Here is a 23,290-nt window from a genome sequence, read left to right on the forward strand (position 1 = left end):
CATTTGCAGTTCTCTCCAGACCAGCGGGCGTCACTGTTGAGGAAACAAGCTGAAGAACTGGACGAAGAAAAGCATACGAAGAAAGCATACACAATGCCACCTGTGGTGTCACGTCAGCAGAGGCTGGCACATCTGATGCGGATGCGGAATGAATTTACTCTGGGTGTAGAACTGTATATGTATCTCAGAGCTAAGCGGCTGCGGCAAAAACAGAAGAGAAGGTGGAATGTTCGTCCTTTGCAACAAGACGAACTTTGTCAAACGTTGTCAAACGTTGTCCTTTGGGACAACGTTGTCCCAGTGTAACTTCCTAGACGTGTCGTACAGATGTTTGTAGAGGCGCACCCTCTCGGTCACCGCGGTCTCTGCAGTGTTCATGTTTCCTTTCTCTTGGTCAGCTGTTTCCGGTTGAGCTCGCGCGAAGTCAGAAAAAAAGTTGTGTGCGCGCCCTTGCGACGCGCAAGGATTTTTTAGCTTGCGACGGGGGGCGTGGCGGAATTTTGGGTCACGTGACCGTTTGCGCCATTTGCGACCAGCTAGTGAGAATGGGTCAAAGCGAGGTTGCGCTGAGTAAGAATCAGGCTTAAGACACTGTCATAATGGCAGTGGCTAGTTACTGTGAGTTCATATATGTTACCTATCATCGAAACCTGGACATCTGTTTTGTAATTTAATGCAATAAATGCAATATAATGAAGCTATTCCTCCAGTCATTACAAAAACACTCTAGCTCTGTATGTAAAAATAGATAGTTACTTTATTTAACAGAAGCAAAAATAGTTTAGCAGTGTAACTGTCAGTTAGCAGCAGATGCTAGTAAACAATGCTTTCTGGTCAACTGACACGAACTGGAAAAGCCGGAGATGTAAACAGTGTTACTCGTATTAATTTATGAGTACTGGTAATTATTACATAAACATTTTGTGTATATCAATGGTATTAAATAATTGTACTTGGAGATCTACATCTTTTTCACAAACATGCCAATAATGTAATGTTTATCCACTGAGAGTGGTGCACGAAGTTGAGAGTAGTGAGTAGAGGACTGGCGTTGTGTTGAAAACACCTCATCCACACAGCTGCGGGTGGCCTGAATTAAAGAAATATAGCCCTTCAACTAGAAAGCATTGCTCAGCAAAGTAATGCTGTAACAGTAATGTTTAATCTTTCAAAAAGGAATAGCAAAAACTTCTTAAAAGTCGGTGTAGTCATCTTCATTAGCTACGCTGTTAGCGCTAGCTACTGTTAAACAAAAAAAACGATTTGAATAAAAAGGCTCAGTAGTGTGGCTCAGTTTCTTCAGTACAGTGTCACACTGGACCAAGATGTTAAAAAAAGATCTATGAAAAGTTACTGCTGCACCTACACAGTCTTTGCTAACTCATGCTGGAACATTAACCTCAAACATAGTTTATCCACTGTGCTCTGATATCTTCTGAATCTGATGGTCAATGTAAGATGCATGCTCCTCTATAGGTACAGCCGTCAGAAGTCAGTTGTTAGGGATGAATACATAGCAAGTACCCCGCCTACAATCCACCCATGTGGTGACGTCACTAGCTACAGCTGGGAGTGGGCGGGGCTCAGAGGAGGCTTAGCAGAGGGGGTGGAGTGAACTGAATGAGTAAAGTAATGTTGACATGAAAATCAGAATGGCTCATAAAATGAGGAACTTTCAAACAAAGGGGCGCAGAAAAACCAAGAAATGCCAAGGTTTTTGTTGCATTTTATACTTTAGGATACCTTAAATTGTTTTTAGAGATTTAGAGATTTATAAATAGTTCACAAAGTCCCTGATCACAAACAAGTGCCTTAACAAAATACGGTGACCTACACTGTTGAAGCAACATATGGTGCTGAATTCCTTTTGACTTAAGCCCCCTATGTACTGCAAATGACAAAGATCGTGTTTAGATAGCAGATCAGTGATTCAAGATCAAAACCTTTTGGCAATCTAAGGGTGAAAAGTGTGCACAGAAGAGGAAGGCTGCCTCTTTAAGTTGCCTGGACCAGGGCTGCAGGTGGATTAGCTAAACAAGAAGCACTTGGGAACAATACAATGGCCTATTCTCAGTCACTGTAATCCTTGTAGGTATTGCAAGCACTTTCATATGACTGCAGAGAAAAGGCGAATACAAGCACCTCTACGAAGAAGGGTTTTTGCCACTGATAAAAAGTACAAATGTCAACTGTAAGTAGCTATCATTAATTGTTTACATCCTTTTTTTCGTTGTGTTTAACGTAATGTCTAAACATTTTAACTGCAACTTGACTGAAATGTGTGAACCTGCTTGGCTGAGGCCACACCATCTTAAGGCTAACGCCTTAAACGTTTTAGATTTGCACCTATCAAGATTGAAAATACAGAAGTTTACAGTGTTCCTGAATTTATACCAGTGCTGTTGCATTATTTGCAGAATTTAAAAAAAGTTAAGCTCTATTACTATTTTCATAAATATTCACTGAAACTGTGTATTCAGCTAAGCTAATGACTGTACTACATTGGTAGTGTTTCTGTTGTCATACAAATTGGCACTAATGGAGGCCGATCTTGCTTAACACATATTATTTTTTGGGTTTATGGGGAATGGAACAAACAATTTCTTCTCTCTGCTGCTCCCCCCCCCCCATAACTTACAAATCAGCCTATATCAGCTCTTACAGATATATGCTGTACACGGTGTGTGTTTTGACCCATCATTAAGACTTGCATCATAGAATGAACCCCATGTTCTCTGTTGAGTGTAAAATACATTGTGAGCTTCATCTTAACCTGGTTGAACAGAAAAAAGTGTAAGGAACACTCTTTTTGGTTATTTTGCTGTCAAGACACAAACAACAACAACAAAAAGAAAGTGGCATTGTTTAAAAGAATAAACGATGTTATCACAGACTCGGTAGGGCTCTTTCTCACCCAGCTGTGGATCTGTGAGCTCCATGATGCTTCTCCGGTGACTCAGATGTATGAACAGCAGGGAGCTTTTCCTCTGTTTTCTCTGGCAGATAAATGTTCGAGTTACAACCATGGATGCAGAGCTGGAGTTTGCCATCCTGCCCAGCACCACTGGCAAACAGCTTTTCGACCAGGTACGTTGTGCTTTTAAAATCTTACTTTTATTATCAATTTTCGGGGGAAAAAAAGTATTTTTTTAAAGTAAAATTGTGATTTGCGACTGATTATTTTAGGTAGTGAAGACAATCGGTCTGAGAGAAACCTGGTTCTTTGGCCTTCAGTATCAGGACAGCAAAGGCTTCTCCACCTGGCTCAAGCTTAATAAGAGGGTGAGGTGGAAGTTTGCACGAAAACTTTAAATCTCTTGGTGACTTCTTTCGAATTCAAACAAATACTGTTTTTAATTGTGATAATGGTATTTTGCGAATGCTACTGTCTCACCCCCGCTGAGGCTAATTAAGGTCTATTTATTCATTCTTGTGCTCCCCTGCTGTGGGGCATAAATCCCAGGTGACAGCTCAAGATGTGAAGAGGGACAACCCTTTGTTGATTAAGTTCAGGGCCAAGTTCCACCCTGAGGATGTCGCAGATGAACTGATCCAGGAGGCAACGCAGCGTCTCTTCTTTCTCCAGGTTGGAAATGAGATGACGCCGCTTCTTTCTTTTTTTTTCTTACATGGCATGAAAGGGATTCAAACTTTTCAAGTCCTCTATGCCAAAGTTTTTGACACATAAGTAATAGTCTCGTTAACATAGAAATAAGAAAACTGTTTTCAAAAGGTGCTCGGAAAGGCTATGCTATAAAAAGACCGGTAACCCACAGAAGCGACACTAAATAAGGAATCTCAATCAAAACAAAATGTAGACTATGTCTTAATGAGCAGTGGGGGTTTCATGATGACTCACGCAGATCTGCTTAACACTCATGGGTTTTCTGTAAGGGAGTACACAAAAATTTGATCCGAGAGCATCATGTAAACACCTGAAGGTTTCTCCTTGTGAGACATATTAACACTGCTATCTTGAATGGTACTGCTACACAAGCATTTGTTTCTTCCTTCTATATTTTAGGTGAAAGAAAATATTCTAAACGATGACATATACTGTCCACCTGAGACTGCAGTGCTTTTGGCCTCGTATGCCGTTCAGGTCAAACTCGGAGACTACAGAAAAGATTATCATGTCCCAGGATACCTTGGCAAAGAGAAGCTGCTGCCACAGAGGTAGACCATCCTGTGCATATAAGTATTAACCGAAGTTCACCTTAATTCCAATTTCACTCACCTGAATTCCAATTGGTTTGTCCTCTTTACTGATAAAACCAGGGTTTTGGAGCAGCATAAGCTGAATAAGAATCAGTGGGAGGAAAGGATCCAGGTGTGGCATGAAGAGCACAAGAGAATGCTGAGGTGCTGAAATCTTACGCCAAAAAGCCTTCATGTGCTTCTCGCATGTACGTTCTGTATCTCATTAAACTATGCCACACTACAGAGAAGACGCAATGGTGGAATATCTGAAGATAGCCCAAGACCTGGAGATGTATGGGGTTAACTACTTCAGCATTAAGAACAAGAAAGGGTCAGAGCTGTGGCTGGGAGTGGATGCGCTGGGGCTAAACATCTATGACAAAAAAGACAAGTAGGTCACAATCTGACTACTTCAGTGTCTCTGATAGTTTAATATAAATCACAGCCTGCCTGTCTGGATGGATTGACATTCATGGTCCCCGGTAGATTATTCCCACATTTTGGCTGTTTTCGGACTTTGTTTATTCTAGCGCTAGGTTGGGGTACGCATTTGTGATTTTGAGAGAAATGTCTCATTAACTACCCTTTTTGTTCAGTATTCATGTTTATCGAAACAGTTGTATGAAAAAGTAAGCACACCCTTATTCGGTTGTAAGGTTTCACTTTTAGGGAAATAAAGAAAAAGTGTCAGATTCTTAACAGGTCTTAACGGCTTGTGAGGTAAACACAACTTTGAATGAACACGAATATTAAGCACATTACACTGTGTCATTGTGTATTTAACCAAAGCAAAATCAAAAAGCAGAAGAAGTGTCTGAAAAACTAAGTCCACTCCATGACTCCATAGATGAAAGTATTTATTTTAATTTCTCTCACATTGTTGTGGAGGAATTTTTCATTTAACTTTAGAACACTTCAGTATACAGAGGAGTTCATGATGGACTCGGTGACCGCAAGGCACAAATTCTGTCATGCTGAACAGAAATGGTGAATGTGTTATTGCCGTTTTGAGCATGCTTGCATGATGATGCTGGTAATTTAGCTTAAAGTGCAATTGCTTCAGCCTTACTAAGCTCCTAAATTGCTGTTGGCTCTCATTCCTGTTTTATCCAATGTTTTCTAATGTGAAATGTACCATATGCACTGTAATGAAAGGGTAAAACATACTAATGTTTCCATAGGATGACCCCAAAGATTGGTTTCCCCTGGAGTGAGATCAGAAACATCTCCTTCAATGACAAGAAATTTGTCATCAAGCCAATCGACAAGAAAGCTCCGGTATGCAAAATACATTATCGATAAATTCTATTTAGGATTTAGCCCATGAAGTACAGTTCGTTGTCTGGTTATATTTAAAAAGGTATTTCATTTTGTAGGAATGTTTTTCAGGAAGCTGAACCAACAGCTTATCTTGGCTTAATTCTGTTCATGAATGCTTGTGGATTAAATAGCTGCTCTTTCTCCACTAGTTAGAGTACTCATGATTTTTGTATTAGTATACTAGTACATGTATATAAATATGTACTAGTATATCCTGAAAGAAATACATATTTGTAGAATTTTTTTCCCTGCAGCTGTAATGAGGAATGGGACATAAACCCATTTGTCATTGGTAACATTTGCGAATGCTTAAAATTACAGTGGCTTTAAATCGCTTTCAAACATCAGTTCAGAAGCTCGGCCAAGCCTCTGAATCCGTGCTCAGATTTAAAGGGGAAGTTCGGTTTTTTTAAACCTGGACCTTATTTCTGGCATAAAATACGTTCATCTACTCACCAATAACAGTTTGGTGAAAGTCGGCGTCCTTCGGAAGATATTTAGATAACTCGAGATGTATAACCATATAATGGGAGAGAACGGGGCATAGAAAATACAGCCTCTAAATAAGGCATTATATGTCTTTATTTCACCAATACTTTAAGCCGAATGAATGAATGAACGCGTACTATTACTTTCACCAAACCGTTATCGGTGAGTAGATGAACGTATTTTATGCCCGAAATAGGTTTAAAAAAAGAAATAACGAACTTCCCCCTTTAAGGAAAGCATCCAAGAGTCTGGAAAAAATTATGAAATCTTCAAAAACAAACTAAGTCCTTTATATAATTTTGACCTGTGTGTGAGTTTAAAAAATAAATACAGATCTTTTGTCTTAATGGCATGTCATTAATCAGCCCTTTGAGCAATCCCCGATGGTTGTTTTGGTTTGTTCCAGGACTTTGTTTTTTATGTGCCTCGTCTCCGCATCAACAAACGTATCCTGGCATTGTGCATGGGGAACCATGACCTGTACATGCGCAGACGCAAACCTGACACCATTGAGGTGCAACAGATGAAGGCCCAAGCCAGGGAGGAGAAGAACAAGAGGCAAATGGAGAGGTACGGAAGAAGGAAATAATAGAGGCTTATTTTTCACAGTTTACACTGTGTTCTCTCTGCTTTTAGAAAGAACTGTCAGGGGATAACAATTTTTGTGAGTGTGTATTTATGCACAATTCTCCTTGTCAGGGCTCTGCTCGAGAATGAGAAAAAAAAGCGAGAGTTTGCCGAGAAGGAAACAGAGAAGATTGCTCGTGAGACCATGGAGCTGATGGAGAGACTGAGACAGATTGAGGAGCAGACAAAGAGAGCTCAGGATGGTCTGAGAACTTTCTGAATACAAGTTTTTCTTAAGTACAGCTTTGCCTTTTTGTTTGATCCCGTTACAGAACATTAAAAGAATGGCTTGATATATTAAAACAGTTGTGATTTCAGGAAGGCTGTAAGGCTTATACCATGTTCGGCTGGGCTGGATGGGTGTATGGCTGATGTTTTGTGCACGTGTAAATGATTTTTTTCAGAGCTGGAGGAGCAGACGCGTAGAGCGCTTGAGTTGGAGAGGGAGAGGACAATTGCTCAGGAGGAGGCTGAGCGTCTGGATAATGACCGCAGAGCTGCAGTGGAGGCTAAAGCAGCCCTGCTGCATCATTCTGAAACCCAGACAAAGAACCAGGAAACCCTGGTATCTATATAAAACATCATTTAGCTGCAATTTATTTTAAGTTGGACTGATTAAATCATACGGATGGTTTCTCTCCAAAGTGAATTCAACATGAATGTTTGAATGAACCTGATACAAATTCACGGCATTTAGGTGTTCCTCAATCAACACAGAAAAAAAAATCAACATTATCAGCTGATGCCACGTGTAAACATGTCTCGTGCATGCACACAAGGACACAAATATACACTCTAATTTTGTCTTGCACATCTCACACACAAATACAGAGCACAATGACCTTAAATCAGAAGCCCTCTTAACTCTCTTTCCATTTGTGTGCATGGTTGTACAGGCCACTGAGCTGGCAGAGCTTACCACTAAGATCTCCCAGCTGGAAGACGCCAAGAAGAAAAAGGACGAGGAGGCGAACCAGTGGCAGAAAAGGGTGAGAGAAAAGTAAAGAACCTTGAGAGGGATAAAGGATGAATCGAACATGAACAAAGGGGGATGTCTGACTCCAAATTAGAGTTAAAGACATGCATATCTAGAATGAATACAGCTTATACATTGTACAACAGACCCCAGCCACTAGACACCACCATTGGCTAAAGGAAACCATTAAATTTGAATGCAAATTTCACTTTGGGATTATGTAAAATCAAAGAAATGAGCTTGCAAATAAGAAATACTACTCTGAACTTGTAAGTAGTGCTGCAGTGTTGTTATTTCGGCACTCTATCAACATGGGAGACTTTGACACTTAATGAGAAATCTGATTTCATTTGTGAAAGCTGCTCTTAAGCTTTCTGAGATTTAAGAGAAAAAAGACCACTTAGAAATGAAAAAGGTGTTCTCATGGTTTCATACATGTTTAGAGAGCAAGAAAATACCAATTCCATAACCCTGAAGTGCAGAGTGTCACCAAAAAGATCATCAACTTTTGCTATTGACAAAAAGTAAAACTGTGGCCTTTCCTAGCTTTGGAGTCGACTTGTCTAACCTCATAATATCCAACCACAGCACTTCAGTGCGAGTCGTGTGTGTTGACAGGCGGTTATGGCAGAGGCCGATTTGGAGCAAACCAAAGACGAGCTGACGACTAAAATAATGGGTGTCCACATCCAGAATTCAGTCCATCCTCTCATGCACGAGCACGATGAGACGGACGAGAGCAGTGCTGAGGCGAGCGCCGAGCTGACCTCTCCAGGCATGGTCCGAGATCGCAGCGAGGAGGAAAGAGTAACGGAGGCGCAGAAGAACCAGAGGCTGCAGAAAAACCTCAAGGTGAGATTAAGTGATTAAAAGTTCAAGCTCTTCAGGTGAAGGTTTACAGCTGCATGGAGCTTTAAAGACAAATCATCTAAAAATACCTCCAATTTTCTAATTAAAAGTGTTCAGAATGAATAATGTGGATCATGAAACTGATGGGGCAGCGAGTGAGCGGCCAGTCACTCAGTCACTTGAAGATATAAACAACCAACACAAGGCCCTGTTAAGATGAAAACCCAGCTTTTTTTCAGCTTTGCATCCTCAGTTGGTCTTCAGGTCCCTTTTGATTCAAATTGTGGTCTGAAATCCACGTTTTTGGTGGCATCTCTTCCAATGTTTTACTCTGTGCTCTGGCCTTTTTGTTTGCCCTGGAGGTTTTTTGACTTTCCTGGAAAAAAGGCAGAATAATTACCCTCACAAGTTGTGCTTCAACACAGCTAAGTGCACTTAACATAATTAAACTTTGTTGCACTGGTACATTATCTATGGGTTTTAAGCACGTATCTCATCTGTGGTCTCTGTCTCCCAGCTGGAATAAGATGACATATTGTATGTATAACTCAACATGAAAATGGATTTAATAGGTATCCACAATAGAGTGTTTTCAGATGGAACTGTGGGTGGGGGGTATTAGGGGGGAGGGATAAGGCTCCTGAATAGTCTCCCGTTCTCAGGTAAGAGGATTTTATCCTTTTCTGCTATTTTTCAGTTCCTGAGCATCGAGCTGGCCGGAGCTGTTGACGAGAGCAAAAAGACTCCCAATGACCTGATCCACGCTGAGAACGTGAAAGCAGGCCGCGACAAATACAAGACCCTACGTCAGATCCGTCGGGGCAACACTAAACAACGCATTGATGAGTTTGAGTCCATGTGAGATCGTCTGCTGTCGGCACACTCGGGAAAAGGAAAAATGATGAATTGAAATTTTAGAAAGAGTAGGTGCAGATTATAGCCAAAGTAATTCACTTAAAGTACCTGCATTTGACAACAAAAAAAAGAATTCTAATATATATCATATACTGTGCTGTACTGTGTTTTTCTTTAACGTTTCTGATTTGAATACAATTTCTTTAAAGAAGAATTCACTGGAAAATGTGAAATGTCCTGAGAAGTAGGCCACATTTTAGAGATCACAGGAACCAAAACGAACGTCCCAAGTCTAGTCCAGAGATGTAAACTTAGATATAAACCTATATCATTGCTGCCTTCATTTCTGTTGTCCTCCAAAGCCTGATTACACCCAACAGCAATTTTGAAATAAAGGCAAACTGTGCCAGTTTGAACTGATTGAAGTAATGGTGTTTAAGGCAGTTGCTGTTGTTCTACGTAAACATGAATTCTCATCTCAGAAATAAAAATCCAGAAAATGTCAATCCATATGAATGAGTGAGCATCACTTTCAGTGTACCTAACAGATAATCCACAGCCCCACTGCACTTGTACTGTCTTCACTCTCCACCCATACAAGGAAGGGTCCGTTTTGTTGCATTTGTTTTCATTTTTTGATTAATTTAGTTTAAGCTGCTTTAACTACCCACTTGTTGTCCGCAGGCTGTACTCTCTCGGTGCAGACTTATCACACCCTCCACTGACCACCTCAACTTTCAGTTCAGTTTGCGTCTTTATTTATCCTTATAATATTCAATTTGGCAGTTACAGGTAAACAAATAGAACTCTGAAACACAAAGAAAGCGAAACTGCAGTGAAAAAAAAAGATTTAATCTTTTACAGCTTTCACTGCCTGGAGGGACGGCGACAGCAGCCCTGCACGACACTGTGAGCAGTGGTATTAAGTAGATTCTAACCGCCTAATCGTTGCTATTCTCGCGAGACCCCCTCACTATTGCATCCAAATAACAAGACGCGAACTGATAGGTTTCCAATTGACATAATAAGTTACATTAGGGTTTATTGTTCACTGTGTAAACCAGGGGACGGAGCCAACTCAGGTTCAAAGTCCTCCTGTTCGGTTTCTATCAGTCACTCTCTATATTTAGTCGCGTGTTTAATGGTACGAATTGCTCCGGTGCTGAGAATAGTTACTTTGTTAAAACGAAAAAGTTCGTTTTTGGATTAGATCGGCGGGACGTCCCTTCTCTTCTTCAACGTCGTCGACTGATCTGAATTCCCCATCCGCTGAACGCATGAGAGGAGTCTCATTGGGTAGGCGTTTTCTCGCCGAGAAAGTGTTTTGTTTGTTCTCCGTGCTCTCGGCGCACTGCTTCAACTCCAAGGACGCGAGCTGAAGATGGCCTTTCTCTCGAGCTTGCCCGACAGAGAAGAAACGTCAAACTCTTTCACAATGACGGAGAGGGATCACTTGGACGTAAATGATCCCTACGCGTGCCCAACTACTGAGCTCAGTAAAGCCGTGTCAGTTTCTCTGGGTTTGGATCCACTGTCGTCTCCGCTCAATAACATGAACCAGTGTCCCAGCAGCGCGTTTGCAGACTGCGACGCTACTGACAGTGGAAATAGTTTGCGAGGAATACCGGAGTTCGGAACGCCTGGAAATGTGAACTCGGAAGGAAGCAGGCTTTTCCTGACTGGCTCCAGCCCTTGTGAGGACGACTTTGGAGAAGTGTGCCATGGCATACGGCAGGTGAGCTGCATGGATCTGTTCAATGCGGGCGAAATGAACAGCGCGCAGGCCGTGACGCGTGGCTCGGTCATATCCAGATTTATCCGCAAGGAATCCAACGTGTTTATGAACCCGTTACCGGAGTTTCCCGCGATCTCTGAGGTCACACCTGTAAAACCGTACTCTGCTTACAGCGCCACTCCAAGCCCGTACAGAGACACCCAAGGTTTGTGGTGCGCAAACGACCGCGCGTACAGCGGCCGACTGGAGCCACACAGAAGCGGATCCGAAGGACATACTTTCTTGTGTAAATACTGTAATTGCGGGCAAACCTCTCAAGAGTCCAGGCAAGAATGCAACTGCGTTTGGTATAGGAGAGGTGAGCGAGGTGGTAAAGGTGGCTTGCAGGCAGCGGCGGCACAGGCGTACGGCCAAGTGGAAAGTTACCCAGACCCAATTCGTCAAGTGCAAAGCACTTTTTCCACGATCAAGAGCGAACCTTCAGTTTGGGTCGACTACACAGATCGCACTTTCAGGTAAATAACGCATTTTGATTATTTATTCCGACTTGTTTGTTGTTGTTTTTTTTTCCTGTTTGCGTCAAGCCAGGAGGACAGTCCTGTTACTCAAAGTCTCTCACAGTCACTCGCATCTGTCTCCAATCTGAAACAAAATAACTAACGCAGCGTGAACAGCGTGTCTGCTGATCATGCTTCAGTACACCAAGCTTTACAGTTAGGCACGTTCTATTGTAAGGATGTGCTGATTCGATGTGACTGAGAGTGCACTGTAAAATGTGATATTTTGGACTTTTGCTGCATGTCAGCACACGCCAATCAAACAAAAATAGATGATTATGTATTCCAAACGACCAAGTCTAGATTGGTACATTGTAGAATCCCACTGCAGAGACAGCTGTGTAACAGGACTGAATCAATTGATCTCTAGTAGCCCCATGTGCTATTGGCCTTGGCCAAGTTGTGTTTCAACATACAGCGAGAGTGAACCAAAGTTCATCCAATCCCCAAGTTTCCACAAAGTCCTCATTTGTGCTGTGACTATAGCCACACAAGCGACTACCAGACGTTGAGTTAATGTATCAGTGTCACTATAAACAAGAGATACAGCACCTGCTGCTGGAGTTACTGTTTTCCAAAAAGACTAACTTTGAAATTCTTCAATCCCAAGTTTGCTTGTCTGTGATTTGACTACTTCTTGTAGTCACATATGAGACTGGGAAATGCTCGATATATAATTGGATTGGATTAAGGGAATTAGCGCTAAATCTATAGAGAGGCCAGACATGTTGACCCTAATCTGTAAACGTGTCTGTTTGACCAGGTGATTTGAGGATTTTTTTTATGCGGATGTCTGAGCTGGAGGAGATGGAGCTGCTTTTAAGATTCTCCGCTCCTCTCCTCCCCCATTTATGAGTCCCTCTTAAAATGTCACAGTGTTGCTTGTGTGTGTACGCAGGCATGAGGATTTTTTTCCAGGCGTGTTCTTGTCAGACAGGAGAGTGTGTCAGGTGTGTGGGGATGATGCCTCGGGTTGTCACTATGGAGCAGTCACCTGCGGCAGCTGCAAAGTATTCTTCAAGAGGGCCGCTGCAGGTGTGTGCAACACACACACACACACACAGACACACACACGCACGCATCCCAGATGCACAGCAATTATTCGTCCGCCGATTTAATTTCTTACACCCACTTGCTTTCTCATGCCGACAGGGCACAGTGACCTGACAAAACGAGGGCGAGCTATTTGTTATCAGTAAACACCCACATATCGTTGCTATGAGTAGAAGCCGGAGTATTGTGGAGCACTCATCCTCCAGGACTTTTGTGTGCCTCCAGGTAAGCAGAACCACCTGTGCGCCAGCCGGAATGACTGCACCATCGACAAGCTGAGGCGGAAAAACTGCGCCTCGTGTCGCTTAAAGAGGTGCTTCATGTCGGGAATGAGCCTGAAAGGTGCGAAACTAAGGAAGGAGAACAGAGAGAGTGACAGAGAAAGGGTGTGATGTGTGTTGTTTTGAGTGGGTGGTCAGACACCCTACAGTGCAACAGATGTGTTTTAACACAGGTCAAAAGGAGCTATGTTTGCTTTGTGGACAGTGATCAAGAACTTTTTCCATATGTTTCTGATTTTAATAAAAAAATTAAAAAAAACAGCTTTAGGAGCTCCAAAAAAAGTCTAGCGTCATATCTATTGATTAAATTTTTCCTTCAAACTAGAGTGTTTGCAACTGAACATTCTCCCTTGCCCCGTTGAACCTGTTTGTCTTCTACCTGTATTTGTTGTGTGCGGGCCATTCTAGGTCGCAGGCTGAAGGGAGCCGGACAGGCGAGAAGCGGAGAGGAGGAGCAACAGCCAGCTGCCTGGGGCCACGGAGAACGGGAAGAGAGGGCAGGGAAGAAAGATGTTGTCTTGGAGCCCGGAAATGCAGCTGCCAGAGCTCAAGGCGGTGAGGATTAGTGGCACAGCAGCTCAAGTATCACACTGATTCAACACTGATTACGCTTTTGCTGTTGAAGGTGCACATTTTCCGCTTTCTGTTTAATGGTCGTGGTTTGTGTTTCCCTCATAAACAGGACTCCATGCCCCGCTTCTAGGCATCCCCCAAACTCTGCGCTCCTGCCTCTCCCTGCTCAGCATTCTGCAGTCCATCGAGCCCGCCGTGGTCAATGCCGGTCATGACCCGGCCCAACCCGACAGCCCCACGTCCTTGCTCACCAGCCTCAACGAGCTGGGGGAACGACAGCTGGTAACAGTGGTGCGCTGGGCCAAGGCGATACCAGGTAAACCAGTCCGAGCCAAGGAAACACACTGCAGACATTCCTGCGAGTGCTCAAGAGGATTGGCGTAGCTTTTTTCCAGTTCAGTGGACACCAAACAAAAACACTGCAAGGCTACACTTTTCAAAAGTACTGCGAGCGTCACTTATGTAACTTGCAGTTCACAGCGATACATAAGTGTGTCAAAAGTTATCAGGAGAATTTCATAGAATCTGTTAGCACTGGGCAAGGCCTCAAGATCTTGGTCAGGAGATAACAGGCCTTTCCCAGAATTCATTGCTTAACATGGCTTAACTCTGGAGCCTACGAGCTGACCTGTTCAAATATCAACCACTAGAGGGGGATATCTTCATATTTAAGTTGAGAGTGGAGAACTGAAAAATAGGCAGCATTATCCCCCGCTCTGTAACATATGTTGTTGTTGGTTTTCACTTTGAATTGATTGAGCTGAGAGGGGTTAACTGATGAAGATTTGTTCTTTAAAGTAAAAGGGCTTGTTTGATGAAGAAAAGTGTGTTGTTTTATAGGGTTTCGTGAGCTGCATGTGGACGATCAGATGTCGGTGATTCAGCTGTCATGGATGGGGGTGATGGTGTTCGCTTTGGGCTGGAGATCCTACACTTTAACAAACTGCTCCATGCTCTACTTTGCTCCAGACCTGATCTTCAATGAGTAAGTCACTTGAATATTGTTTTTCTTTTTTTTCTTTTCTACCCAGAAGGTTTTTTTTTTTTTTGAAGATCTAACGGCAAGAAGTTTTTCGAATGGAACCTAGTTGATAAAAGTTTGCCAGAGTTGATACAATGTCTTTATCAAACAAAGTAAGTTTATTTGGGTGTAATCAGTCATAATAACGGCTGCGACATGGGGTTTGTTGAGGTGTCTCGAGGACACACCTGTCATCATCACCAAAAAGAAAGGCCCAGCGGAATACAAGCTTCAGAGGAAGGCTGACTAATCACACGATAAACGTCTCTTTTTAGGCGAGACAGTAAACAAGCGTGTTCTGTTCTCAGCCTCTCCTCTGCGTCTGATACGCGTGGCCGCAGAGGGATCACCTCAGATGATTTATTCCATTTCATCTTTACAAAACCAGTTGTCAGTCCCCCGGAACTGCGGCAGCATTGAGATGTTTCATTTTTGTCACCTTGATAACTTCTGATTTGCACCAAAATCTTCCAGCTTCCATCAAAATGTTCCTTTAACTTTCATCTTTTCTCTTTGCTTTGTACTTTTAAAAAGTTAACACAGACTCAAATCGCAGTGCACGATGTACAGAAATGCCTGTTCCGCTGCCTCGCGTCTGTAAAATTGGCGAAGGAGGCTGTTGCTCAGAAGGCTAAAGCCAGTCGCGGGCCCTCAGTGTCGCTTTCAATTTTCTTGCTTTTTGTGCAACATTAGCAAAACAGTCATTCTCTCTGCATTAGACCTCTGCCACTCTATGGGCTGCTTCTGACCTGCACGGTAATGGATATGCCTGCCCTTGTTCCTGACCCTCATTTTTCTCTGCCTCTCTGTCGTTCTCTTTTTCCATTATCCATCTATCTCATTTTTCTCTCACCCCTGCTGCTTTTTCTTCCTTCTTCTCCACTCTCGTCTTCGCAACCATTAATTGTCTTCCTCCTTTCTATTTTACACTTTGTCTGACCATCTTCTGGCTTCACACTTCTTCTCTTTGTCGCACCTTCTGCTCCCACTTCTACCCTTGTGCTGTTTTTTTCCTTCATCTTTTTTTTTTTTTCTACAATTCCCCACAGACAGCGGATGCAAGTGTCCAGTATGTATGAACACTGCGTGAGGATGAAGCTGCTCGCCCAAAGGTTCTGCAAGCTGGAGGTGACAGAGGAGGAGTTCCTCTGCATGAAAGCCCTCGTCCTCTTCAGCATCAGTAAGTCGGCTAGCATCATGTCTTAATAATACCATAAAATGTCAACTCAGCAAGGGAAAAATGACTAGAAAGGAGCGCAGGCATACTTCAGACAAGTGATGGGATGGATCAAGTCTGTGAGAGTTATTGTTGTGTTCTGGCTTTGCGGTCATAGTGCCAGTGGAGGGCCTGAAGAACCAGCGATGTTTTGATGAACTGCGGACCTCCTACATCAAGGAGCTGGACCGCTTGGCCAGCCACCACGGAGAGACCACCCGTACGCAGAGACTGTTTCAGCTCACACAGCTGTTGGACTACCTCCAGTCGGTAATTCACGAGCCTCCATTTCACAAATGAGAACTCACCCTAATATGTCTCTGAACTGTTATGTAAGGGTCATTCTAGCTGGTGTTGCTGACTTAGTTCACCAAAAAGTAATGCAGATCCCCCAAGTACACGCACACTAAATCTGGCCCACAGCACGACGGTGCTCGCTGAATATTTACCAACCATTACTTACTAAAGATTGCTTTAACAGTGTATGTCACTTATTTCGTTCTTTTGATTTAAGCCAACGTTTTTTTCTTAATTGCGCTGCAGTTTTCTATGAACTGTTAGAAGCTGATATGAATGTTTCATCTCTTCTGTTCTGGCTCCACCTGCAGGCAGTGGATTGTTGTTCTGCTTCTTTTTTTTCTTTTTTGTTGTCTTTCTTAATTTCAGCTGCCCTGGAAGTGATTTGACACTTAAATCCAGGGAAAAGAAATACTTCAAATACTTACAAAAATGTTTTTCAGCTTTTGAACTGTTCAGAGTGATAAAAAATGTGTGCTCTGGAGGAGCAGGCGGAGGGGTCCGATCAGATTTTATCTGTCCAGATGCGATCCAGTCCAAATGAAAACAATGAAAAGACTGACTTGATTGGCTTTGTTCCATCTTTAAATGTTTGAGCTATAAAACTGTGGAATCGGAATAATACTATCTACCATTTTTATTGGTCAGCTCCGGATAGTTAACCTCCTCCTAGGGACAATTAATCCTCATCAGCCTTAAAAGTGCCTTAAAAGAACAATAACACCAGACGTTTGCTGCTGTAAAACCATGCGGTGAATTGCATTTCCTTATGATCTACACCCACTCTGATTTTCCTTTTTTATGTATTATAGAATTTTAAGTGGAGGGAATAGGGATGGTGAATGAAAAACCTCAGAAAACACACAGACTGTGCTTCCACACATGTATTACCACATTAAAGGGTCACAGTGCATGTTTCTTCACCAACCATCTACTGTACCAGTTTTTTTTTTCCTTCAAACGCCTACGCACACATGTAGCCAAGATAAATAACACCAGTAAAACCTGAAATAAATCATGCTCTGAGAGCTTGTTTCACACAGAGACATGTCAGGCTGTCCCGTGAGCTTTCTGCTTGTGATATTTGTCACCGTTATATTTATCATTAAGGTCTGAGAGAGCCTGAGAACATGGTCACATTTGCACAGTAACATTTAACAAGTCCCCTTTGTGACTTTTCACCGTTTATTTCTTCATATGGCTTTTAATTTTTCATTTCAGGCCAATAAAACTTGGACAATTGACACTTTTTCTAAGATTGTCCCGACGGAGAGCAGCAATTTCAGCACACACACATTACAAAGGCAGCTACATTACATTGATTAGATATACGACGTATGAATGAATGAAAGATTCTCAGCAGGTGTTTGACCACAAGAGGGTGTAGATCAACCACTTTACTCCATTATTAGTTTAAGAACTTCATAGAGAGCCATTAAGTGTCAGAGGGAAAAACCCACCGACATAACTGATGCGGGTGTGACCAGCAGAGTGCCTCACTGTGAAGTTCCCTCCTACAGAGAGCAGAGCTGCAGCATTTTCGTCCCTTAAGTGTTGAGCCTTATGAGATGGAGAGCAGCCAGATATTGCCTGGCAGGGCCCTTTAGGCAGAAGACCAGAGTCAATCGAGTCTTTACATTTCAGACTCTCTCCGCCTTTTTTCCTGTCTGCGGAGCTTAGAGTGTCAGGTGTTACCTTAAAAAAAAAAACCTCCTTTGAGGCTTGTGTCAAAAGACGGGCTTCATTGTTCTTTTTCAGCCGTTAGCACAATTAATTCCATCGTGGTTACTAATGACCTCAATAACATTTTTTCCTTCTCTTTCCTTTTTTTTTCTCTTTTCTACCTCTGTCCCTTTGTCTCAGATTGTGAGGAAGTTGCACCAGTTCACCTACGATCTGTTTATCCAAGCACAGTCCCTGCAGATGCGTGTCAATTTCCCAGAGATGATCTCAGAGATTGTCAGCGTTCACGTACCCAAGATCCTCTCTGGCATGGTCAAGCCCATCCTTTTCCACGATAGAGCCTAGGCAGCCAGAGTTTTACTGACTGTCCTTAAACACCAGACCTGAAGCTAAAAGGGCAAAAGATAGTTTTTGTTTTTTATGAGGTGAGAGAAGTATAAGCCTGACTGAGGCTGCGAGTGGACTTACTAACAGAGGGTAGGACAGCACGTAGTTCCTGTGTAATGTTGCATATTTACATCCACTTTGCTCTTCTTGCTGCCGTTCTGTTCACCGTGTCACGCACATCTAATGTTTTTGGAGCTGATTAAAACACTTGCATGCATTCTTCCACATGAGCCAATGAAACCTAGCATGTAGCCTTGTTCAGCTCTTCATACTGATTATCATCAACTGAGAGATAAGTCAGCAGGGAGAAAAACGTGTTTGCAGAGTTCACATCCCCAATGCTTTTCTGTGTGCAGTAGTATGGCATTTGAAGTAGCTTTTACACAATGAATGTCATTGTGTGCACCTGAGATGGAAAAAAAAAAAAACCTGGTTGATTGACAGTTAATAAGCGGTTGTGACTTGCATGCTATGAGCTAAAGCTGTCTCGCCTGAGGCGTATAAAAACATTTTTTGAAAGCTGAATGTGTCTTATCTTATTAAAAAAAAAAAGTCAAATAGCTTTATGTGTTGTTAAGATAAAGACCTTTAAAGTGCAAGTGACTGTATATTTATGCATTTTTGATGTCAACAAAGTCACACCAGTGACAATGAAAAATGCTCTCCGGAGCAGTGATTCATTCATCGACTCGCAACGCGGGTGACTTTATAAGAATAAAGTTTTTGAGTGCCAAAACATTGCTCTAGTTAGTACAATTTTTCCAAGGTGGATATTTAATACTGTTGTGCAACTTTTCTACATTTTCTTAAAGGTGTTCTTTGCAAATGCTTTCTTGTGTATCACACCGTGGCTTGTGTCCAGCCAAGAATCTGCTTATTTGTTGTCATATTTACAGTCTGATATGTAATAAAATGAAATAAAAATGCAGCATGAGTGTGTGTCTGTTTCGGTTTTCGAGGGAAGGGTTCTTGTTGCTTCTTAGTGTGGGTTTGAAGTAATGTTCCTTCATTTCAGTTTACTTGACGGTAGTGTTAAAAAGAAAGGTAACCCTCTTTCTATTCAATTATTTTTACTTATCAGGACATAATTACGAAAACAAGCAGATAAACTGGAACCAGGTCTTAAAATGAGGTGAATACAATGTCAACATAACAGCAAGATAGAACATATTGCATTTTGTTATGATATATTACACAAAGACTGAGCAAAAATGCAGAAGCAGTATGAAAAACTGTGTACGCCCTATGATTATGATTTCATAGCTTGTAGAACCACCTACAGCTGCCGTGACTTAAAGTAATTGTTTTCTGTGAGATGTTATCAGTCTCTCAGGTTGTGGAGAAATGTTGGTACACTCTTCTTTACAATGTTGCTTCAGTTCATTGTGGTTTGCAGCATTTTTGTTTGCACAGCTCTCTTAAGGTTCCACCACAGCATTTCAGTCAGATGGGTCATTGCAACACCTGGATTCTTTTCTCTCTCGGGCAATCTGCTGTAGATCTGCTGCTGTGTTTGGGATCCTTGTCCTGTTTTATGACCCAGTTTCAGCCAAGCTTTAGCTGTCAGACAGATGACCTCACATTTGACTCTAGAATACATTGGTACACAGAGGAGTTCATGGTGGACTCAAGACGTCCAGGTCCTATATATGCAAAACAAGGCCAGCTCATCAGCCCTGCACCTGTAGAGTCTGAGATGTTGCTTTTTGGGGATTTATTTATTTATTTTTGCATATTATCTGAACATAACACTGTCTGACCTTGGAGTAAACCTGCTGGGACATTGACTTCTGTGAAGATTGGCTGCTGTCTTGAATGTTTTCTCCTTGTGAATAATCTTTCTTAGGGGGGAATGATGGACTTCTAATAATTTGGACACGGTCATCCTTCCCTGAAGGGTGGCCAGCAACAATTGCTTCCCTAAGATTAGTGCCGATGTCTTTCCTCCTTGGCATTTTGTTAACACACACCTGAATGCTCCTGACCAGCAAACTGAAAAAAACCTCTGCATTTTCACAGTGGGGCTTCCCCCTGTTCATTTCTAATGATCATGCGCATTTAATTAGTAACATCAGGATGTTACTTGCCCTCTTTATTCCAATGGAAGCAGGAAGAGTTCACAAAGGTTTTAACACACTGCTGCTGTATTTTGGATTAGTTTTTCCTTATATGATTAATGACACTGTATAGTAGGTCATGTGCTGTTGCTCATCTGAGGTCATATTTACTTGACTTTAAAGGGATAGTTCGCCTCTTTTGACATGAAGCTGTATGACATCCCATACTAGCAATATTATTTATGAACATTTCTGCTTACTGTGAGCCGAGTTCCAGCCTCGTTTTGGCGTTGATGAAGGTAGTCCGGCTAGTTGGCTGGGGTTTAAAAAATAAAGCGTTTTGCTTCTCAAAACAATATGCGTTCAAAAGAGTAATACATTTGCATCACAAAATCGTTCATCCAGAAAAAGTCAGACCTCGCAATCGCTTGGGGCTATTTTGTCTCTACCTTCGTATCACTGCGTGCTGTGTAGACCGTGTAGACCGAAGTGCAGACCGAGCAGTCCCCTGCTTCAGAGCAGGAAACACCGTAACAGGTGCAGCTATCGGCAGGTGGCAATCACGGAGTGATACAAGGGAGAGAAAATAGCGAACTATCCCTTTAAGACCCCATAAGGATCAGATTGTTTTTCATCTATATCCTGATTCCCTAAACCTTAGAAGTAAAAGAGAATGTACTTTGTTTTTCTCATTACTGTGTCTGTAATGCATCCAGTGAGCTTGATGTGCTTTCGATATCATAAGGCAGCCTTTGTAGAACTGCATGCCAGGTTTTGACATGCAAGGTCACACACACCCACTCAGGGTTATCACACTCTGTATCACGGCAGGAAATCAGAATACACCACAAAACCAATTGTGGTGGGATGCTCATTTATTCAATATCTTTTTTTTTTGTTTGGGGGAAAAAAATTAATGTTTGCTGATCTGAAAATCGTTGCCTGTGTTTGAGTGTCATCTAGTGGTGGCTTCGGTGTGTGCACCGGATTAATGGAACTGAGCAATGGAAGTAGGACAGCATCTGTTGAATCCATTGACATTTGCCTCGTAATGAAATCAGATGCGGATTTACTCCATATAAACGAGTAGACCTCATTGCATTCAAGGCCTACAGTACACGTAGTAGAAAGTAGAAACAGTCTGATTCAGGATCATGATTGTGAATTAATTGCAAACCAAAGAAGACAAAGAAGATCATCTCGTTGATGAACCGCTGGATTATAATATGTTTTTTTTTTTTTTTTTTTAAATGTATCTAATTGTAGATATGAGGAAAAGTCTCTTTTCTTTTTTAAGATAATTGTCTGTAGGCCTAGACAGAAAATCACATTACTGTAAGAGCTGGCTTGTTTTGGCAACAGTGTGCATCTGAAAGCCCAGTCTATAAAAAAAACCCGTCAGTCTGGGTAACCTCCACCAGCATTTTAAGTCCCATTTCCTGAACAACCTCTTTCAACAGGTTTTTGTCCCTCTCATAAATGAATTGAAGCTGAACGAAGCCAGGATTGAAAGACACACTGAAATATCATTTATCTCTAAATATATTCCTTTGCTGCACAAATGCCCCTGTGGCTTCCCTTAAAAGGAGCGGCGTCCTGTAGGCTTGCAAAGATCAAAAATGGATGCGTTGATGTCGACATTTGAACTTAGTTTAGATTCCATTTGATTTCTGTGTTTCTCCAAGTCTGCTCTGCATCAATATTACATGTCTGCTCCGGCAGAGGAAGGATTTTTCCTGTATGGGAACGACGACCACAGAAAGCGCAGTCATGCCAACCACAGACAACAAAAGTTAAAACCATTTCCTTATGTTTAGATGGAGGGAAGATTAACACAAGGAAAGAGTGAGAGGATGGCATGGAAAAAAATTAACAGAGAGGTGGGCTCTGTTAAAATTTGACACCAAAGTAACTGAGCACGCACAATTCCAAAATAACAAGGAAATATATTTGAAACAGAGTCCAGGACTTCTTGCATAAAACTCAAGGAGAAATGTTTTTAACGCCAGCAGCTCACGGTTACACTGACCGGAAACCAATTAGATTATAAAGGTGGTAAGATGACACCCCTGAATGGAGTGTTGGGGGGGTGATCTATCTAATGGAGGGCGATTTCTACCAAAGCACCAGTCCATTAACAACCAATTAACTTCCTATTAATATTTTACCAGACAGGGCCTCTCATCCTGACATGTTTTAAGGAGCTTTTCCCAGGAGTGTTTGAACATGAGCAGCTTTTAGCGCAGCATAAAGAGGCCTGTGTAATGGGCTGAAGGAGGAGGAGTGGCAACCCGATAGCACTGAGAGCTGAAAGGGGTGCGGTGGGGAGGTGGGTAGAGGAGAGGAGACAGACTTCTGCAGCTGGTCCTGTCCGGGCCGAGCCAAGCCCGGGTCGGGCCAAGCGAACACGGTTTGTAGTGTTGGGAAATCCACGGTTTCTACTCTCAGACACAAGATCAGACATGAATAATGACCTTGTGCCATGTGTCGAGCCTAAGTGTGTTTTGATGGTTGAAGATATGAGTGCTGAGTGCTTCTGTTGTTTGCCCAGAAAAGAAAAGAGAAAAGGCAGAGCAGCGGTTTTGCCTGCAGGACCTAAAATGCTTCTCAGCATCCTGGACTTCAACATGAAATGAGCCTGAAAGAGGAGTACCCTGGCTACTGATCTGCCCTGAACTAGCTTTATGCTGCGTAAGGCTGGTGTGTGGACATTTAAAACTAGTTCAGGGAAACTCCCTGCCTTGAGAGAAAAAGAAGTAGAGAGAGGAAGGGAGGCTGAAGGAAAGAGAGGCCATTATGACTATAGCCTGCAGCTACTCCCAACGGATGAGGCATTTGTCTTCACTTGAAAGTATGATTTATTTTTCCACCAGTCGGAAGGGTTATGTTTGTCACCGCACAGTGAAAGGGTTTTTGGAAATAGCAGCATAGGCAAGACTTTGAAAAAAAAAGTCCACTGGTTTCTAATGCAGTCTTAATGTTTTTCTCAAATACTTCCCTTCTATGGTTACCTTGTTTGGGATCACTTTCAGTCTTCATTAACTTTAGTTAATCATACTGAAACTTGCGTCTAATTTATCAGCAGGGGCATGTGTGTGTGTGTGTGTGTGCACG

At 42.3% G+C, this 23,290-nt stretch overlaps 2 protein-coding genes across 3 annotated transcripts; both read left to right on the forward strand.

Moving 5' to 3' along the window:
- The first annotated feature begins 2,221 nt into the window (after positions 1-2,221).
- Positions 2,222-9,807, forward strand: LOC142397555 (moesin a-like). 2 transcript variants are annotated; one of them, XM_075481005.1, is made up of 13 exons: positions 2,222-3,087; positions 3,187-3,282; positions 3,464-3,586; positions 4,025-4,176; positions 4,279-4,362; positions 4,445-4,591; positions 5,382-5,478; positions 6,416-6,579; positions 6,709-6,839; positions 7,041-7,201; positions 7,533-7,625; positions 8,231-8,464; positions 9,159-9,807. In XM_075481005.1, exons 1-13 carry the CDS (start codon positions 2,965-2,967, stop codon positions 9,321-9,323), a joined length of 1,770 nt encoding a protein of 589 aa, XP_075337120.1. In that variant the 5' UTR covers positions 2,222-2,964; the 3' UTR covers positions 9,324-9,807. The 2 variants fall into 2 exon arrangements, with proteins under 2 accessions (XP_075337120.1, XP_075337121.1); XM_075481006.1 differs by having other exon boundaries at positions 8,306-8,464.
- A 450-nt stretch (positions 9,808-10,257) lies between these two features.
- On the forward strand, positions 10,258-19,047 carry LOC142397556 (progesterone receptor-like). The gene is made up of 9 exons (XM_075481007.1): positions 10,258-11,566; positions 12,507-12,643; positions 12,887-13,003; positions 13,351-13,497; positions 13,625-13,831; positions 14,356-14,500; positions 15,586-15,716; positions 15,871-16,022; positions 17,913-19,047. Exons 1-9 carry the CDS (start codon positions 10,698-10,700, stop codon positions 18,075-18,077), a joined length of 2,070 nt encoding a protein of 689 aa, XP_075337122.1. The 5' UTR covers positions 10,258-10,697; the 3' UTR covers positions 18,078-19,047.
- The last annotated feature ends 4,243 nt before the right edge of the window (positions 19,048-23,290 follow it).

Source organism: Odontesthes bonariensis, chromosome 13, assembly GCF_027942865.1.
Source record: "Odontesthes bonariensis isolate fOdoBon6 chromosome 13, fOdoBon6.hap1, whole genome shotgun sequence".
Classification (NCBI taxonomy): domain Eukaryota; kingdom Metazoa; phylum Chordata; class Actinopteri; order Atheriniformes; family Atherinopsidae; genus Odontesthes; species Odontesthes bonariensis.